Consider the following 13166-nt stretch of genomic DNA (forward strand, 5'->3'; position numbering starts at 1 on the left):
CTGGGGGGAAGATATTATGACAAATGGTAAAACGACGACCACCATGAGAATGACTAAACAAAAGCTCAATGAGAACACTACTGGCATAAAGAAAATGCGGAGTAGAGAAAGGAAAAAAAGTTCAGAGAAACAGAAAAAGATATCTCCCCGACTGGGAGTCGAACCCAGGTCTCCCGCGCTTGTTCCGAATTGGGATTGACAAGCGGAAATCATGACCGTTAGACCATCGAGGACTTATTGTTTGACTGTGCTTTTATTTACATACTTATTTAAGCAAATAGAAGCGCAATGCTATTGAAAAAAGGAGGAGGCAAAAAGTGGACTCGCCGGGAATCGAACCCGGGACCTCTCCAATGCGAATGGAGCGTCATACCCCTAAACCACAAGCCCATCTTATTGGTAGAGTACGATGAGTTTTGTTACATAAAGGTAAAATGGTTGCTCTCGTTTCAAATACTTCTGCATCAGAACCCAGTCCAGGTTATCTGATAGGAAAAACCGAATACAACGCTTTTTATGGGAATTAACGCGTCATAATTTCAGAGGTAACTTGCTTCCGTCCGTGCAATGCCGCTATTCCAGCACTTGGTGTGCCTCGGGATGCGGAGAAAGAAGCGGGGAAATGCAAATGTAACCTATCAACCTCCCCAGACTGGGAGCACATCCACGTTCATCTCAAATCTGACCATGTTTCTTTCACAGCAAGTTGTCAATCTACACTACCGAGTCTCTGTACTAGGCAATGATTTTACCTCTACATATATATCCATTGCTATATGCCCTCCTAACTACGGCCTCCCCTCTTGCCCTTTGTCTTGTATATTGAGAGTCACCTGAACTGCCCTTCTTCGTTGGCTTGGGGATATTCCCACAACCTTACCGTGGTTGGCATACCCGAGCTCTACTAGAAAGTGATATCTGTTAGGTGGAGTCACTTTACATAGACGCATAGCTAAAGCCTCCCCCGCCATATATATAAACTCGGCATCATGATGTACAGATTCCCGTCTGGTCTCGCCCGTCGGACACCACGACTCACCCCGACAATACAACCCCCATTAAAGCAATACTATCACCGTTGCAAGCAATCATCATCCCATCCACGTACCATAAGACTATCGAAGACCGAACTAGAAAATAACAAACTCACCCCACAAAATCTCGAAAGCGCCATTTACTCCCTCTTCCACGACGGCCTAGTCATCATCGAAAACGCCATTCCACACGACCCCCTCGACCACCTAAACACAAAAATGATCCAAGACGCCTACACCCTGCAATCCAGAAAAGAGAATAGCCCTTACAATTACAACCCAGGGAACATCCAACAAGATCCACCCCCAACAAGAGAATATTTTCACAAAGATATCTTCCTGAGTACGTGACTATTCTCCCTAAGCATACCAATCTGCTCCTGCTAAAGTAACCACCACAGACCCCCTCGCCATTCAAATTACCTCAACAGCCCTAGGCCCATGTCCCAAATGGACCTTCTGCTCAGGTAACACTGCCATGCCACCAACCAGTACCTGTCCCCCCACTTCGCAGCCCGTACACACCGACGCGGATTTCGATCATCCCTCGCATCCATTCGCCTACGTTATTAACGTCCCCGTGGTTACTATGACTCCTGAAAACGGATCCACAGAGATCTGGCTCGGCACACACGTGGACTCGGGTCTGCATGTGCAAGAGGGAGCGCATGGCACTGATCGAGCGAGTGGGCGGATCAAGGTACAGGAGGTGGAGAAACGTCGCGCTGTGAGAATGCCCTGTCAGCCTGTTGTACCGAAGGGAGCGTTGGTAATTCGGGATTTGAGGCTTTGGCATGCGGGAATGGGGAATCGGACGGAAGATGTGAGGGTTATGTTGGCTATGAGTAAGTGTTTTTTCCCCTTTTGGATTTGGTTACTTGGTTGTGGTGGGCTGGTGCTGAGTAAGATTGTTGTGTAGTTCATTTCGCGCCGTGGTATCGGAATAGGATGAAATTGGAGCTTGCGGAGGAGTTGAGGCCCGCGGTGGAGAGGGAGACGAGCTTGGAGGTTCCAGTTGATTGGGTGTCGGAGGAGCAGGCATTGGAAAGGTATTTGAATCGGGGGTTTGGGAATGAATATGATTTTAGTCAGGGGGTTTAGGAGTAAGAAGCGACTTAATATGGAAAAATATTGTCGCGCTGAGATTAGAGTGGCAGTAGCATTTGATAAGGGTGGAAATATGGAGTGTTTATGGGCTACACTGAGACTCATCGTCACCAACAATTCATATTGCTAACTCTTAGACTACTATCAGAAAGTAACCAGCCATCTTCAACACTATCACTAACAACAGTTGCCACTAGGTGCCATTGGTTGAGCAAACAGGCACCACCCGCACGACGTTTGACTGAGGGAGAACCTCAAGGAGTGAATTGCATATCCTCAATCTCGAGAGAAACGATCCAACTTCAGGACCATATACTCCTCCCAGTGGCTAGAACCTCCCATTTGGACTTGAGACTGCGCTGCCCCATGCTCGTGCTTTCCGACCGAAGCTGCCTTCGGAGGTAGCACCTCAGCCTTAGTTCTCACAGCAGCAGTAGCTGTCAAAACCCTTCCCCTGGCATCAATAGCCTCTCCAGACACTGCGTGAACGACACGACCCGGAAGTGACAGCGCAGTCTCAAAACCAGTCCTCTTCGCATCGCCCAAGAACTCGCGCGAGCCGTACTCATCAACCACGCTATAAAAGCGCCAGACCTTTGTCTCAGTGTCACCGTTCCACGAGACATAAAGGGTCGTACCCTCGTCATTCTGAAGAGATACGATAGCCGGCGTCTCATTAGGAAGTCCAGTCCAGTTAAACCGGAAAGCACGGTAATTCTCGACACCTTCTCCCAGAAAGCCCGAGTCCATGTAGGCGTGTAGGATTGGAGTGCCGTCAGGGCGGAATTCAGTCAATGCACCCTCAGAGCCCCAGTTCACAAGAACGTTGCCGTTGGGTAGCAATTGGGTGCCGCCTTGAGACTTGGACAACAGGCCATCGGGTGGTTGGAAGGCTTGGACGATGGATGCTTTCCAGGTGGCAGTGTTGACTTGGATGATCTTTCCTTGTGAGAATGGATGGGTGTGGACTTCGTGGCCGCGACCGTTCTCGGTGCCGTGAGCAGAGTTATCATACAGGGAGATGATCTCGGAGTCACCGTCTTTGGAAACAAATCGAGCGTGGTGTTGGAAGCAGAAGTTGACGTTTGGGCCTAGTTCGAAGTCGGACTTGACACCTCCCAGACGCCAGATGATCTCGCTGCTGCTGCCGTTGATTTTGTGTACGGCGCAGGCATCACGGGCGGAGATGAGATAGTTCCCATCAGTGTCTTTGTCCACGGAGTTGATGTGGAAGTAGTCCCATGCATCTGAAGAGTTGTAGCCAGCGCCTGCTTGGCCAGGGTTGATGGGGAGGACTGCCTCTGAGAGAGTTTAGTTGGTTGCAGGCGTGTGCTGTGAAGGAGGAAGAACTAACCGTCGGGAAGGACATGATCCAAGCTGGACCACTCAAACAGAACATCACCAGTCGCAATATCAAGCTCTGTCACCCTGATTAGCTTTATCCTGTCATTCAAATGGATTTCATACCTTGGATGATGGCATCCACGATCCACTGTTGCTCCGCACTGGCTCCCCAGGGAGTGAGGTCCATTGGCACGGGTTGGTAGATTTGTATCAAAGCCGTCTCCTCATTGATAACGTGGAACTCATGCTTGTCCATAATCTTATGGTTACCAGCACGCAGCTCACGAATGGTCTCATAGTGCTGGTCTAGGAAGGTGACATGGCCGTGACCATGTCCATAAGCCGGATTATGGTCACCCTCGAAGCAGAATAGGACATCCTTGCCGTTCCATCGGGCTTTCTGAAAGTTGGTTGCCCAGATGGAGTAGTAGGAGTATCCGGACCAGACTAGCTCACCATCATCCCGAAAGATGTAAGGAGATGCCTGGCGCGGGCCATGCATTTCGCCCGGGCCATCTGCGATACCAGCAAAAGGAGCAACGAAGAGGTACCCCTTCTCCACATCTGCGGCTGCAGGAATGGTAATATTCAGCTTGGGCGGTGCCAGATCAGGGCGCGACTTAAATTGCCAGTCAGCTGCTACCAGTGGTAGCAGCATCATGGAGGCTGAGATAGGCCAGGGTGAGCGCATGATGCGTGCTGAGAGCACATTGATCAGTCCCGTTATTTCTCATCATCGTCAAGGATGGGTACATTAACCTTAGGTAAAATCGATGCACTGTTTTAGGAATTCCCGGAATTCGTTGGAAAAGGTCTGTAGACTTATGGATAGTGAGATGGAAACAAGAGCGTAAAAAGGGAGTTGACAAGGGAGTTTATAGGTTTCTGTGAAAGGCCAAGCCCCCTCCCGCAAGAGGCAGCGATTCTTGCATGCTCGTAACAAACCCCGCAGCGGGATGACATGTTCCAATGAAGTTATCCGCATACAATTACGGAACAATGTATTGTCTATTCCTCTGCGACTGTAGTCTACACAAATTGATTCGATTGAACCCTTTCATTCCCGCATTTCCGTTAGCCAGCATATCCTTCAAAATAACAATGCTTAAGTTGTCAGGTGGCCATAGCGATGGTAAGCAGAATAGTCTATAGTAAGGAAAAGCATTGACGTTGGTAAAGTGGGGATGGCCATGTCGATCAAATAAGCGAATGATGGCGGGGAGACAAAAGGGAAAGATTAGTGCTGATCAACCCAGCTTCTCGGAAGAGGTCCCGTCGGCAGACGCGACTCTATCAGATTCAGAGGTGAGGTAGACAGTATGAAAGACAGTAATTAATTTTCCTAGGCTGTCCCATCAGCGTCTGGTTTCTCCTCTTCGGCGACAAGGGTAGCCTCGTTACCGTCGAATACCAAAGCCATTTCTTCGATCGGGAAAACACTCGTTTTAGGATAGGCATACCACAAGACCAGATGGTATTTCTAGTCGATTTCGCCAGGGAAATGTGATTGATGATGATGTTGCGGATAGTTGGGAAATGTTAGACACCCAAGCCACACCGAGTCCACGGCTGCGTAGATGTTTGTTAGGGCCAGGAGCGGGCGGCCATGTTTGAAAAAAGTTAATAAATTGACTCTCTTTGTTGTATTTGCTGTTTTACCACTCAAAAATGCAGCGATACACATCTGCAATGGCACAAACATATACATTCTTTTCTATCACGGTATAGTGAGCATAACTACCCAAGGTTCGTGCGTCTTGGACAATGGGGATTGCTTATTAAAATGTTCTTGGAGACCCCGAACAGGGAGCAGCCGATGAAGCGGTTTACCACTGTTTCGTGGATTGAAGGAGGAGGAGCGTTCGCCCGAAGCTGATGGCCTCATTCCTTTAGTAATGAGGCATAAGAAGCGGCAGAACCTACCAGTATAGACGTGGCTGTCATAATACCACAGCTACAGGCCTGCTTAAGTTAGCGCTCGAAATGGCCGCATGGCCGATATCGATAATATCTTAGGCTGACTGACCATTGACTTTTGGCACACAGCCAGTGTCCCCCGGTTGGGGCTTCCCGCCATTCGAGTGTCTGATGGGCCCAATGGAGTGCGGGGAACAAAATCCCTCAATGGAAAAGCTGCAGCTTGATTTCCTTGTGGTAAGTGCCTTAGGACTACTCGAAGTCTAATCTAGAATGCGCGTTACTCACAGAAAGTGTGATCGGTGCAACATGGAATACCGCCCTGGTAGAGTCACTGGGACAATTACAAGGCCAGGAAGCGATTGATAAAGGTGCATCTGTAATTCTGGGCCCCACAGTAAACATGCAACGCTCTCCCCTCAATGGACGCGGGTTCGAATCATTCAGTGAAAATCCAATACTATCCGGCTGTATGGGTGCGGCAATGACCTACGGCATTTATTGCAGCGAGGATCCGGTCCTCATCCAAAAAAGCCCTCCGAGAGGAGTGGAACTTCTATGGTCTCGTTATGTCTGACTGGTGAGCCTTATCTTCTACAATATCCCCAGAAGGATCAGCAACCGTGTAGCATTATTCTCACACGTATTCAGGTTTGGAACTTACTCCACGACCGAAGCCCTTCGTGCTGGCTTGGACCTAGAAATGCCTGGCCCTTCTCTGCTACGGGGACGGTGATCACTAGGGCTCTTAGCTCTGGCAAGCTTCTGCCACACGAGCTTGACGATCGCTTTCAGGAAGTGCTGAAATTCATCCAACGCGCACGCGTCCTGAATCTTCCAGAGAATGCTCCTGAGGAGATGCTTGACACACCAGAGACAGCGGCCCAATTGCGGCGCGCTGCAGCAGAGAGCATTGTGATGTTGAAGAATGAGAGGGACATTTTACCGTTTAAATATGACAAGACCACGGCTGTCATTGGTCCCAACGCATTATTCGCTGCATATTGCGGAGGAGGATCGGCCGCTCTCGACCCGTATCATGCTATTAGTCCCTTGGAGGGAATCCACGCACGGGTGTCGCAGGCTAAGTATGCCCTCGGGGCTCCAGGGTGGAAGCTTCTACCGCCCCTTTCGCACCTTACGAAGACAGAGTCAGGTCAACCGGGCTTGGACATGACAGTCTATCTTGACTCTCCAGGATTGCCAAATTGCAATACAGCCGACCAGATCCATGTCGGCCGATCTGAGGTCTTCTTGATGAATTACAAGAATCCTCATATCAAGGGCTATCTTTACTACGCCGATCCGAGTGGAACATTTACGCCTGATGTAACTGCGGAGTACGAATTCAGTATCTGTGTTGCCGGCACAGCCAAAATGTCTATTGATGGGGAGTGTATCGTCGACAACGCTTCGAAGCAGATCCGTGCGGACAATTTCTTTGGGACTGGCACAGTTGAGGAGAGGGGAGAGTTACTGATTGAAGCGGGTAAGATGTACTACATCAAGGTTGAATTTGGTACGGATCCAACCATCACTTTCGATCGACCGGGAGCCAACGGGTTTGGCGCAGGGGGCATCTGACTCGGTTCCCGGCCGTATCTTTGGAATGGGCCCTCTCACCTTCTAGCTGCGCTCTTCCCACCCGCTACTCTAGGCGGATACGCTAACTCCCTCTTCTGGGTCATCCTAATGGTTGTGTCTGGAGACTTGACTCCCCATGCATACCTGAACGATTTCTAACGCCCCTGGCTGTTTTGGATTGATCCTATGCGCTACTTCTTCGGCGCTTCGCTCGGTTCGGTCCTTCACAGCGTTGCGGTTGAGTGTTCCGAGTAATCTCGTCGTATTTGATGCCCTGCCAGGCAGTACTTGTGGCTAGTATACGGCGGCCCTCTTACGGGGTAACCCCGGCTACATCGTTAATCCGAACGCGACGGCATATATTGCTCATATTGTCCGTATTCAGTCGGTGATGAGTATCTGGACACGTTGTATTATTCGTATAAGCAGCGCTGGTGGAATTGTGCGGTTTTTGTGGGCTTTTGCTGTATGAACTTTATGTTGGTTTATGTGGTGGTGTGGTTCACTAAGGGGAGGGGACAGAGACGTGCTTGAGGGGTTAAGCGGGGAGATGAATTTGGGCTCGGGCTGTAAGTCTATGATAGAATTCAAGGAAAATTGAATGCTGGGGTAGTTAGAGATTGCCATTTAATGATTCACAAACTGTCAAAATACTAGCAAGTGGGATAGAGGAGTTTACGGCGACTCCATTCATAGTGGAAGGTCGGATATTCCGAGGGAAATGAGAGAAACACCGAAGATCAAGTCAGCTTAGACAAGCACTTCTCCCTAACAATTCGCAACTAAGAATTGACAAAATCCTGGATTGAGAGAATTTATTCAAATGGCTTAATTGATAGATTTGCAAATTCAGGCTGGTGATGCACACCTCCTGCGCCGCGTGGGGCAATTGTGGCCTAGTCCTGCGAGGCGAAGAGCACAATTTCAGACGACAAGGGTCGGCGCGTTAGACTAGCTCTTGAGTTGCGGCTGGCTGGTCTGGGCCACATTGACTGGTGCGTGGGGGATGTGCCATTATGATAGACTAGATTCTGATAGTGGGCTACACCTGATTATATGTTATTGGGCAACTCGATTCAGGCCGGCTCAACTCGCGAAACCGAACCAGCCTATGGGGATAAAGACTGGTTTGAGCGTAACTATTCGCGGGAGTTATGGGGATTTCGAAAAGAATCGTGAGATGGCAGGCCACCGCACCGGTAAGGAGAATGTTGAGGGTTAGTGCCTAACGTGGTTATCGGTATTCAGCCGCATCAGGGCAGTTTTCAAGTGAATCCGAAAATGTAAAAAGCTATTCTCGTATGTTAAAGGCCCCTCTACGTCTTTTTTTAAACAAGCCGAGTGAGCCTCGTAGCTATCTATATTGTAATCAATCGCATCACTTGTCTTCGTAGCGAGCCACCACATTATTCACAATCTCAGCCACTTCCTTCGCCTTACTAAAATCAACCGAATGGCCCGAATCCAGCTCAAAAGCCTCAACCTCTGCCCCCTCCTTCTTCATCACATCCACCATCCACCTCTGGTAGTCAACAGGAACGGTCATATCTCTAGTCGACAAGACACATGTCACAGGAATATCCTTCCAAGCAGCTCGCTCGGCAGTAATAGGCTGGTACATGCACTTGCCATTCCACCGCTGGAGGGTCCCCAAATACCATTCTACCTCGGACTCAGACTCATCCGGACCAGGCGTAACAAGCAGACCCTTAGGATCGCGATCCACGCACGTTCCATCCTCCGCAAAATCGAATGCCACGGGCATCAACGACGCGTGACCGAACTGGTCCACGATGTCAAACATGCTTCGCCCTTCAGTAATGGTGAACGAAGAGAGTGAGACAATATGAAGTACTCCACCAGGTAGGCCTTGTTTGCTGCGGTTTGAGATTGCTAGGTCCGAAAGACTATTGGTAGCTACTTGGCCGCCGTAGGAATGGGAGATCACAATGACATTTTTGCCAGCGTTGGCGAGGTTCAATGCGTATTCGCGAAAAGCAGTTGTGTCGGTTTCTAGATCGGCTGTTGGGGGCCGCGCGCCGTTCATTGAGGGTAGCTCTGGGACGTGGACTTCGTGCCCGGATGACTTGAGAAGATTGGTGAGCTTGTCGTATGAGGTGGGAACGTGCCAGCCTCCTGAGATGAGGAGGATCACGGGCTTGGAGGCAGACATGGCTGTTGTGTAGTAGCTAGTAGTTGAAGGATGGAAAGAGGTGGGATCAGAAAGAGCAGAGGGGCTGAGGATGCTTGGGTAATTACTTATACTCGCGTTCAATAGAGTGGGGCAGAGTTTAGGAAGACGACAAAGAATGGTAAGGCAAGGCTGTGAGCTGTTAGTTCGACTCTATCCCTACGCGATTCAATGCTACGCTTAGTGGTAAGCTAGTAGTAGCCTAGGTAGATTAGCGCTTACCATGGCTTGTTGGGTGGTCAAAGGTCACGTAATTCCACGCATGGAGCCACAACTACGGAGAATGTCAATATTTGAAGTAATTATGTCTCTCTATATGCGGTGGATGAAATACAAGAGGTATCCTGGGTACGCCAATGAACGAAACGGACAGGCCATCATCGGCTGTAATTTGCCATCAGAGGTGGTACCTTCGCCGGGGTTAGAGAATGTAATGGCTTGAATTAGTTTTTTCCTTTGATTGTCTAAGTGTACTGCAACTTAAAATCAAGATAAAGGTATTAATTATGGATACCGATGGTTCCCCATCGAAACAAGACAGGTGAACAGTAGATCTCAGCCAAGCCACCCTGACACACAATCGCTATTTATATGTCACTACCTAGCGGCGCAGCAATGGAGATAGAAGTATTCTCCTATATATAGTTCTAGATCTAGATCATGAAAGGCATTCATGATTTGAGATTTTCCTGGTTTCTATATATAATCGTGGGCAGTGATGACGAGTCATGCGACTTACTGCTAGAAGATGGAACGTTGATACAACAACATTTGCACTGTTTGTCTTTCGGCTCGGTAATTGTCCGAAGCCGGTGCTAACCTGAGGCATCGAAGTGGGAGGAACCGGATGTCTATTTCCGGCAAGTGTAGCGGGCATTCCTGATCGGGCATCATCATACGATTAGGATTCTATCTATTTATTCTATCTCAACATTATCATCATCGTGACTAGTACTACAGGTTGTAACAATAGGGAAAGGAAAAGGTATCGTGATCGTGTCTACTGGCGAACCAGCACACCACGGTATCTCATCTTGCCCTCGCGCAGGGTCTGCATGGCCTCCTCAATACCCTCCTTGTTCAAGGGGAAGGTCATGATGGTGGGGTAGATCTTCTTCCTGGCAGCGAACTCGAGAAGGCTGCGGATGCTCTGGCGGGAAGCAACCAGGGAACCCTGGATGCGGACACCCCTCCACACGAGGCCGAGCATGGGCACCTTAGCAGGCTCGAAAGCCACGGTCAGGGGGTAGATGCTACCGTGGGTGGCCATCAGGGGAATGAGACTGTTTTCACGTTAGCTATATGCGCGAACAAAGCTACTACGCAGAGAAAGCGATAGGGGGGCAGGAGGCCAACGTACGAAGGGTAATCAACACCGGCATTGCCGCAAAGCAAGAGGTGCTTGACGGGCTTGAAGCCCTCAGGAACGGCATCACCAGACCTGAAAACGTGGAACTCAGAAGCACCAAAGTCCATAGCTTCCTGGCGCTTGGACTCGGAGCTGGAAAGGACAACGACGTGGCAGCCCATGGCAGCAGCCAGCTTGATGGCAACGTGACCAAGACCACCAATGCCCATGACGGCGACGCGGTCAGTCGAACGAATGCCATACTCGCTCAAGACAGTCCAGACAGTAGCACCGGCGCACATGAGAGGAGCAGCATACGCGGAGTCGTAGCCATCAGGAATGGGGTAGACGCAGTTGGCGTCCCAAACGGCACCGTAGCTGAAGGTTCCGTTGTCGAAGTCATGGAAACCGTACTGCTTCTGGTTCTCGCAGTACTGATCCCAGCCTAGTTCGAAGGGGTTAGCCTGCATAATGATTCATGTGTCGTACATATAGGGGAAGTACCAGTAGCGCAGTTGTCACAGGAAGTGCAGATGCTGTGGGTGTATCCGAATCCAACACGGTCTCCAATCTTCACGGAGGTGACACCGGGGCCAAGAGACTTGACGATTCCAATACCCTCGTGACCGAGCACCTGGTTGGTCTTGAGGTAGTGCTCATCTGTGCCGCAAAGACCAGAGTGGGTGGTCTCAATGAAGACCTCATTGTGTCCAAGGGTGGACGAAGCCTTGTCAGCGACAATGCGGCCCTCGGCAGAGCCACGGAACACGTCGTACGTAACGCTCATGGTTGGGAAGATTTGAATAATGTGAGGGGTATCTAGAATAAAGAGAGATGGATGGATCCTAACGGAAAATTGGCCTACCCAGTCTTTATAAACGCCCCGTCTCTACGATCCTGATCATACATTATTAATAGGGACTGGTCCGAGCAAACCGAAACGGCTCACGGCGTTGCTGCCCTTTGAGTAACGTTATCTTGTGGAAACCCAGGGAACAAGTGAAGAAAACTTCACGCCGGCTTCTGTGGAGTGCAATTCAAGGAACGTAACGGCAAGTTTGGTCCACCAGATCCACCTCCCAACCGCAGATTTTCCGAACGAAGTCCGCATGTCGCACACGAGACCGCAGGGACTTTCCTCTCGCGCCTCGCAGATTTATTTGCATTCATACGTTATCTATATCATATCTCTCTGGTTCACCCTGAGTGCCAAGATGTTGACAAAGTAAATGGTAGCTTTCGGTTTGAGATAAGGTTTTTCATGACTCTATTCGAATCGGTCCCGACAACGGGCCGAGAAAGAGAAGAATTCGAGAAGAACTTTTATGGCGCCACGGATCCACTCGCTGCCGTGCCGAGGCTGTTCTATCGCCTTCCCGAGACGTTGTTGTCGATCCCTTATTCCGGCTTTCGAACTTCAGGGTCGAAACTCCAGGGTCAAATTTTCACACGTGGCATGATCAAGCAATTTATTCGCATTATCCGCAAAAGTTTGCTACATGGAATTCCTTGAGCTACTCACGTGGGCCACTAAGGACTCTGCACGTCATAGAGCCATGCGGTCGGTATATTAAGGCCGTTGCCGCTAACGTACACCACTGTGGGAACTGGAAGCCTCCTGCGTTAAACATTTGTCACTCGCCGGGATTAGCTCTTGCGGCCATGCTTTGCCTTCACCCGAGCCTCGTTATCGTTAGTCTGAAAATGAGTGAGGCTGTGTGGTCATGGCTTGCATCAGTCATGTTGACTGGTAAAATCTGAACGGCCCTACTCACCGCAACTTTGTCATGAAAAGGATTAGCGACTAAGTCTGATCGTCCTTCCAGCAGTGAAAGAAGCTGAGACAATGACTATAAGGCAGATGTTGTCAAACAATCGTCCACAAGTGTAGCCTCCAAATAAATTTATTAACTACATCAACTACGGCGCACAATAACTAGAGACATGACAAACGTATTCAACACCCGATCATGAATCTTTCTGACAGATGGCGACTATACGGTATAGGCATTGGCGCTGCTGTGAAAAGACTTGCCCATTAGGTCTAAGACCGTCGATTCGTCACAATTCTACCCCTGAAGCAGTTTCTCGGAGAAACCGCCGCGAATGATGTATTGCTAGACATGACTGACTTGCTCGATGCAATCTGGGATGTGGAGTCCACACCATAGCCTACCTTACAGAGTATGTGCTAATTGCAGGACTAGGCCCACTTGATCGGCTCCGATCATCTTGATAAGATACTTCTCCGATGAATCTGTTTATTCAAAGATCAAAGGTCGTTTCATAAAAAGTTTTGAACGATAGACCAATGCCTGTATACATTTCTAGGATGGTTGTTAAAGATAAATTAGGCCTCAGATATACATCATATCCAGGTGCGGGTAATTAATTACTATACTCGTCGACTGTTGAATTACCACTCGTCCTGGTGCGTGTAACCTCTTCTTTCAACCCTGCTCCTCAATTTCCCCTGAACTTCCTTATTCCTGTTTCTTTCTCTCCGCGTCAACCATGGTTTCGACAGCCTACCACGTCGTATCCATATATCTCCATCAGGGTTCGCATACCTGAACTCCAAGCCACCGGATCATACCCGAGGCTTATCATTTCCTGGTTGTCTCACCCCCTGCTCTAAGGA

General features: G+C 49.4%; 5 protein-coding genes and 2 non-coding genes across 7 annotated transcripts; 2 read left to right on the top strand and 5 right to left on the bottom strand.

Annotated features, from left to right (window-relative positions):
- Window positions 1–143: 143 nt before the first annotated feature.
- On the bottom strand, window positions 144–233 carry BO85DRAFT_t115. Its single transcript has one exon. It is a non-coding gene; the product is annotated as a tRNA-Asp (tRNA).
- Window positions 234–318: 85 nt separating this feature from the next.
- Window positions 319–390, bottom strand: BO85DRAFT_t114. Its single transcript has one exon. It is a non-coding gene; the product is annotated as a tRNA-Ala (tRNA).
- A 284-nt stretch (window positions 391–674) lies between these two features.
- On the top strand, window positions 675–2247 carry BO85DRAFT_394971 (uncharacterized protein). The gene is made up of 3 exons (XM_025656938.1): window positions 675–1377; window positions 1436–1879; window positions 1954–2247. The coding sequence occupies exons 1-3, from the start codon at window positions 990–992 to the stop codon at window positions 2133–2135; spliced, it is 1014 nt and encodes a 337-aa protein (XP_025517220.1). The 5' UTR covers window positions 675–989; the 3' UTR covers window positions 2136–2247.
- On the bottom strand, window positions 2244–4334 carry BO85DRAFT_418611 (arylsulfotransferase family protein). The gene is made up of 3 exons (XM_025657828.1): window positions 3609–4334; window positions 3496–3561; window positions 2244–3442 (listed from the first exon to the last, which is right to left on the bottom strand). The coding sequence occupies exons 1-3, from the start codon at window positions 4174–4176 to the stop codon at window positions 2418–2420; spliced, it is 1659 nt and encodes a 552-aa protein (XP_025517221.1). The 5' UTR covers window positions 4177–4334; the 3' UTR covers window positions 2244–2417.
- A 1178-nt stretch (window positions 4335–5512) lies between these two features.
- Window positions 5513–7146, top strand: BO85DRAFT_512031 (beta-glucosidase). Its single transcript, XM_025664633.1, has 3 exons — window positions 5513–5639; window positions 5693–5963; window positions 5988–7146. Exons 2-3 carry the CDS (start codon window positions 5961–5963, stop codon window positions 6984–6986), a joined length of 1002 nt encoding a protein of 333 aa, XP_025517222.1. The 5' UTR covers window positions 5513–5639; window positions 5693–5960; the 3' UTR covers window positions 6987–7146.
- Window positions 7147–8344: 1198 nt separating this feature from the next.
- BO85DRAFT_512035 (alpha/beta hydrolase) lies at window positions 8345–9159 on the bottom strand (the record flags this gene model as incomplete). Its single annotated transcript, XM_025664634.1, has 1 exon — window positions 8345–9159. One exon carries the CDS (start codon window positions 9157–9159, stop codon window positions 8365–8367), a length of 795 nt encoding a protein of 264 aa, XP_025517223.1. The 3' UTR covers window positions 8345–8364.
- A 944-nt stretch (window positions 9160–10103) lies between these two features.
- On the bottom strand, window positions 10104–11312 carry BO85DRAFT_512039 (NAD(P)-dependent alcohol dehydrogenase; the record flags this gene model as incomplete). The annotated part of the gene is made up of 3 exons (XM_025664635.1): window positions 10104–10460; window positions 10538–10970; window positions 11030–11312. 3 exons carry the CDS (start codon window positions 11310–11312, stop codon window positions 10178–10180), a joined length of 999 nt encoding a protein of 332 aa, XP_025517224.1. The 3' UTR covers window positions 10104–10177.
- Window positions 11313–13166: the final 1854 nt, after the last annotated feature.

This window comes from Aspergillus piperis (genome assembly GCF_003184755.1).
Source record: "Aspergillus piperis CBS 112811 unplaced genomic scaffold BO85scaffold_6, whole genome shotgun sequence".
In the NCBI taxonomy this organism is placed as follows: Eukaryota; Fungi; Ascomycota; class Eurotiomycetes; order Eurotiales; family Aspergillaceae; genus Aspergillus; species Aspergillus piperis.

Excerpts from the sequence above, each read along its gene's own strand:
- BO85DRAFT_394971 (XM_025656938.1), top strand. The coding sequence starts at position 990 with ATGATGTACAGATTCCCGTCTGGTCTCGCCCGTCGGACACCACGACTC. Across the intron at positions 1,378-1,435 it reads TCACAAAGATATCTTCCTGA|ACCCCCTCGCCATTCAAATT; the intron begins GTACGTGACTAT and ends TAACCACCACAG. Across the intron at positions 1,880-1,953 it reads GAGGGTTATGTTGGCTATGA|TTCATTTCGCGCCGTGGTAT; the intron begins GTAAGTGTTTTT and ends ATTGTTGTGTAG.
- BO85DRAFT_418611 (XM_025657828.1), bottom strand. The coding sequence starts at position 4,176 with ATGCGCTCACCCTGGCCTATCTCAGCCTCCATGATGCTGCTACCACTG. Across the intron at positions 3,562-3,608 it reads CGTGGATGCCATCATCCAAG|AGCTTGATATTGCGACTGGT; the intron begins GTATGAAATCCA and ends TCAGGGTGACAG. Across the intron at positions 3,443-3,495 it reads GGATCATGTCCTTCCCGACG|AGGCAGTCCTCCCCATCAAC; the intron begins GTTAGTTCTTCC and ends AAACTCTCTCAG.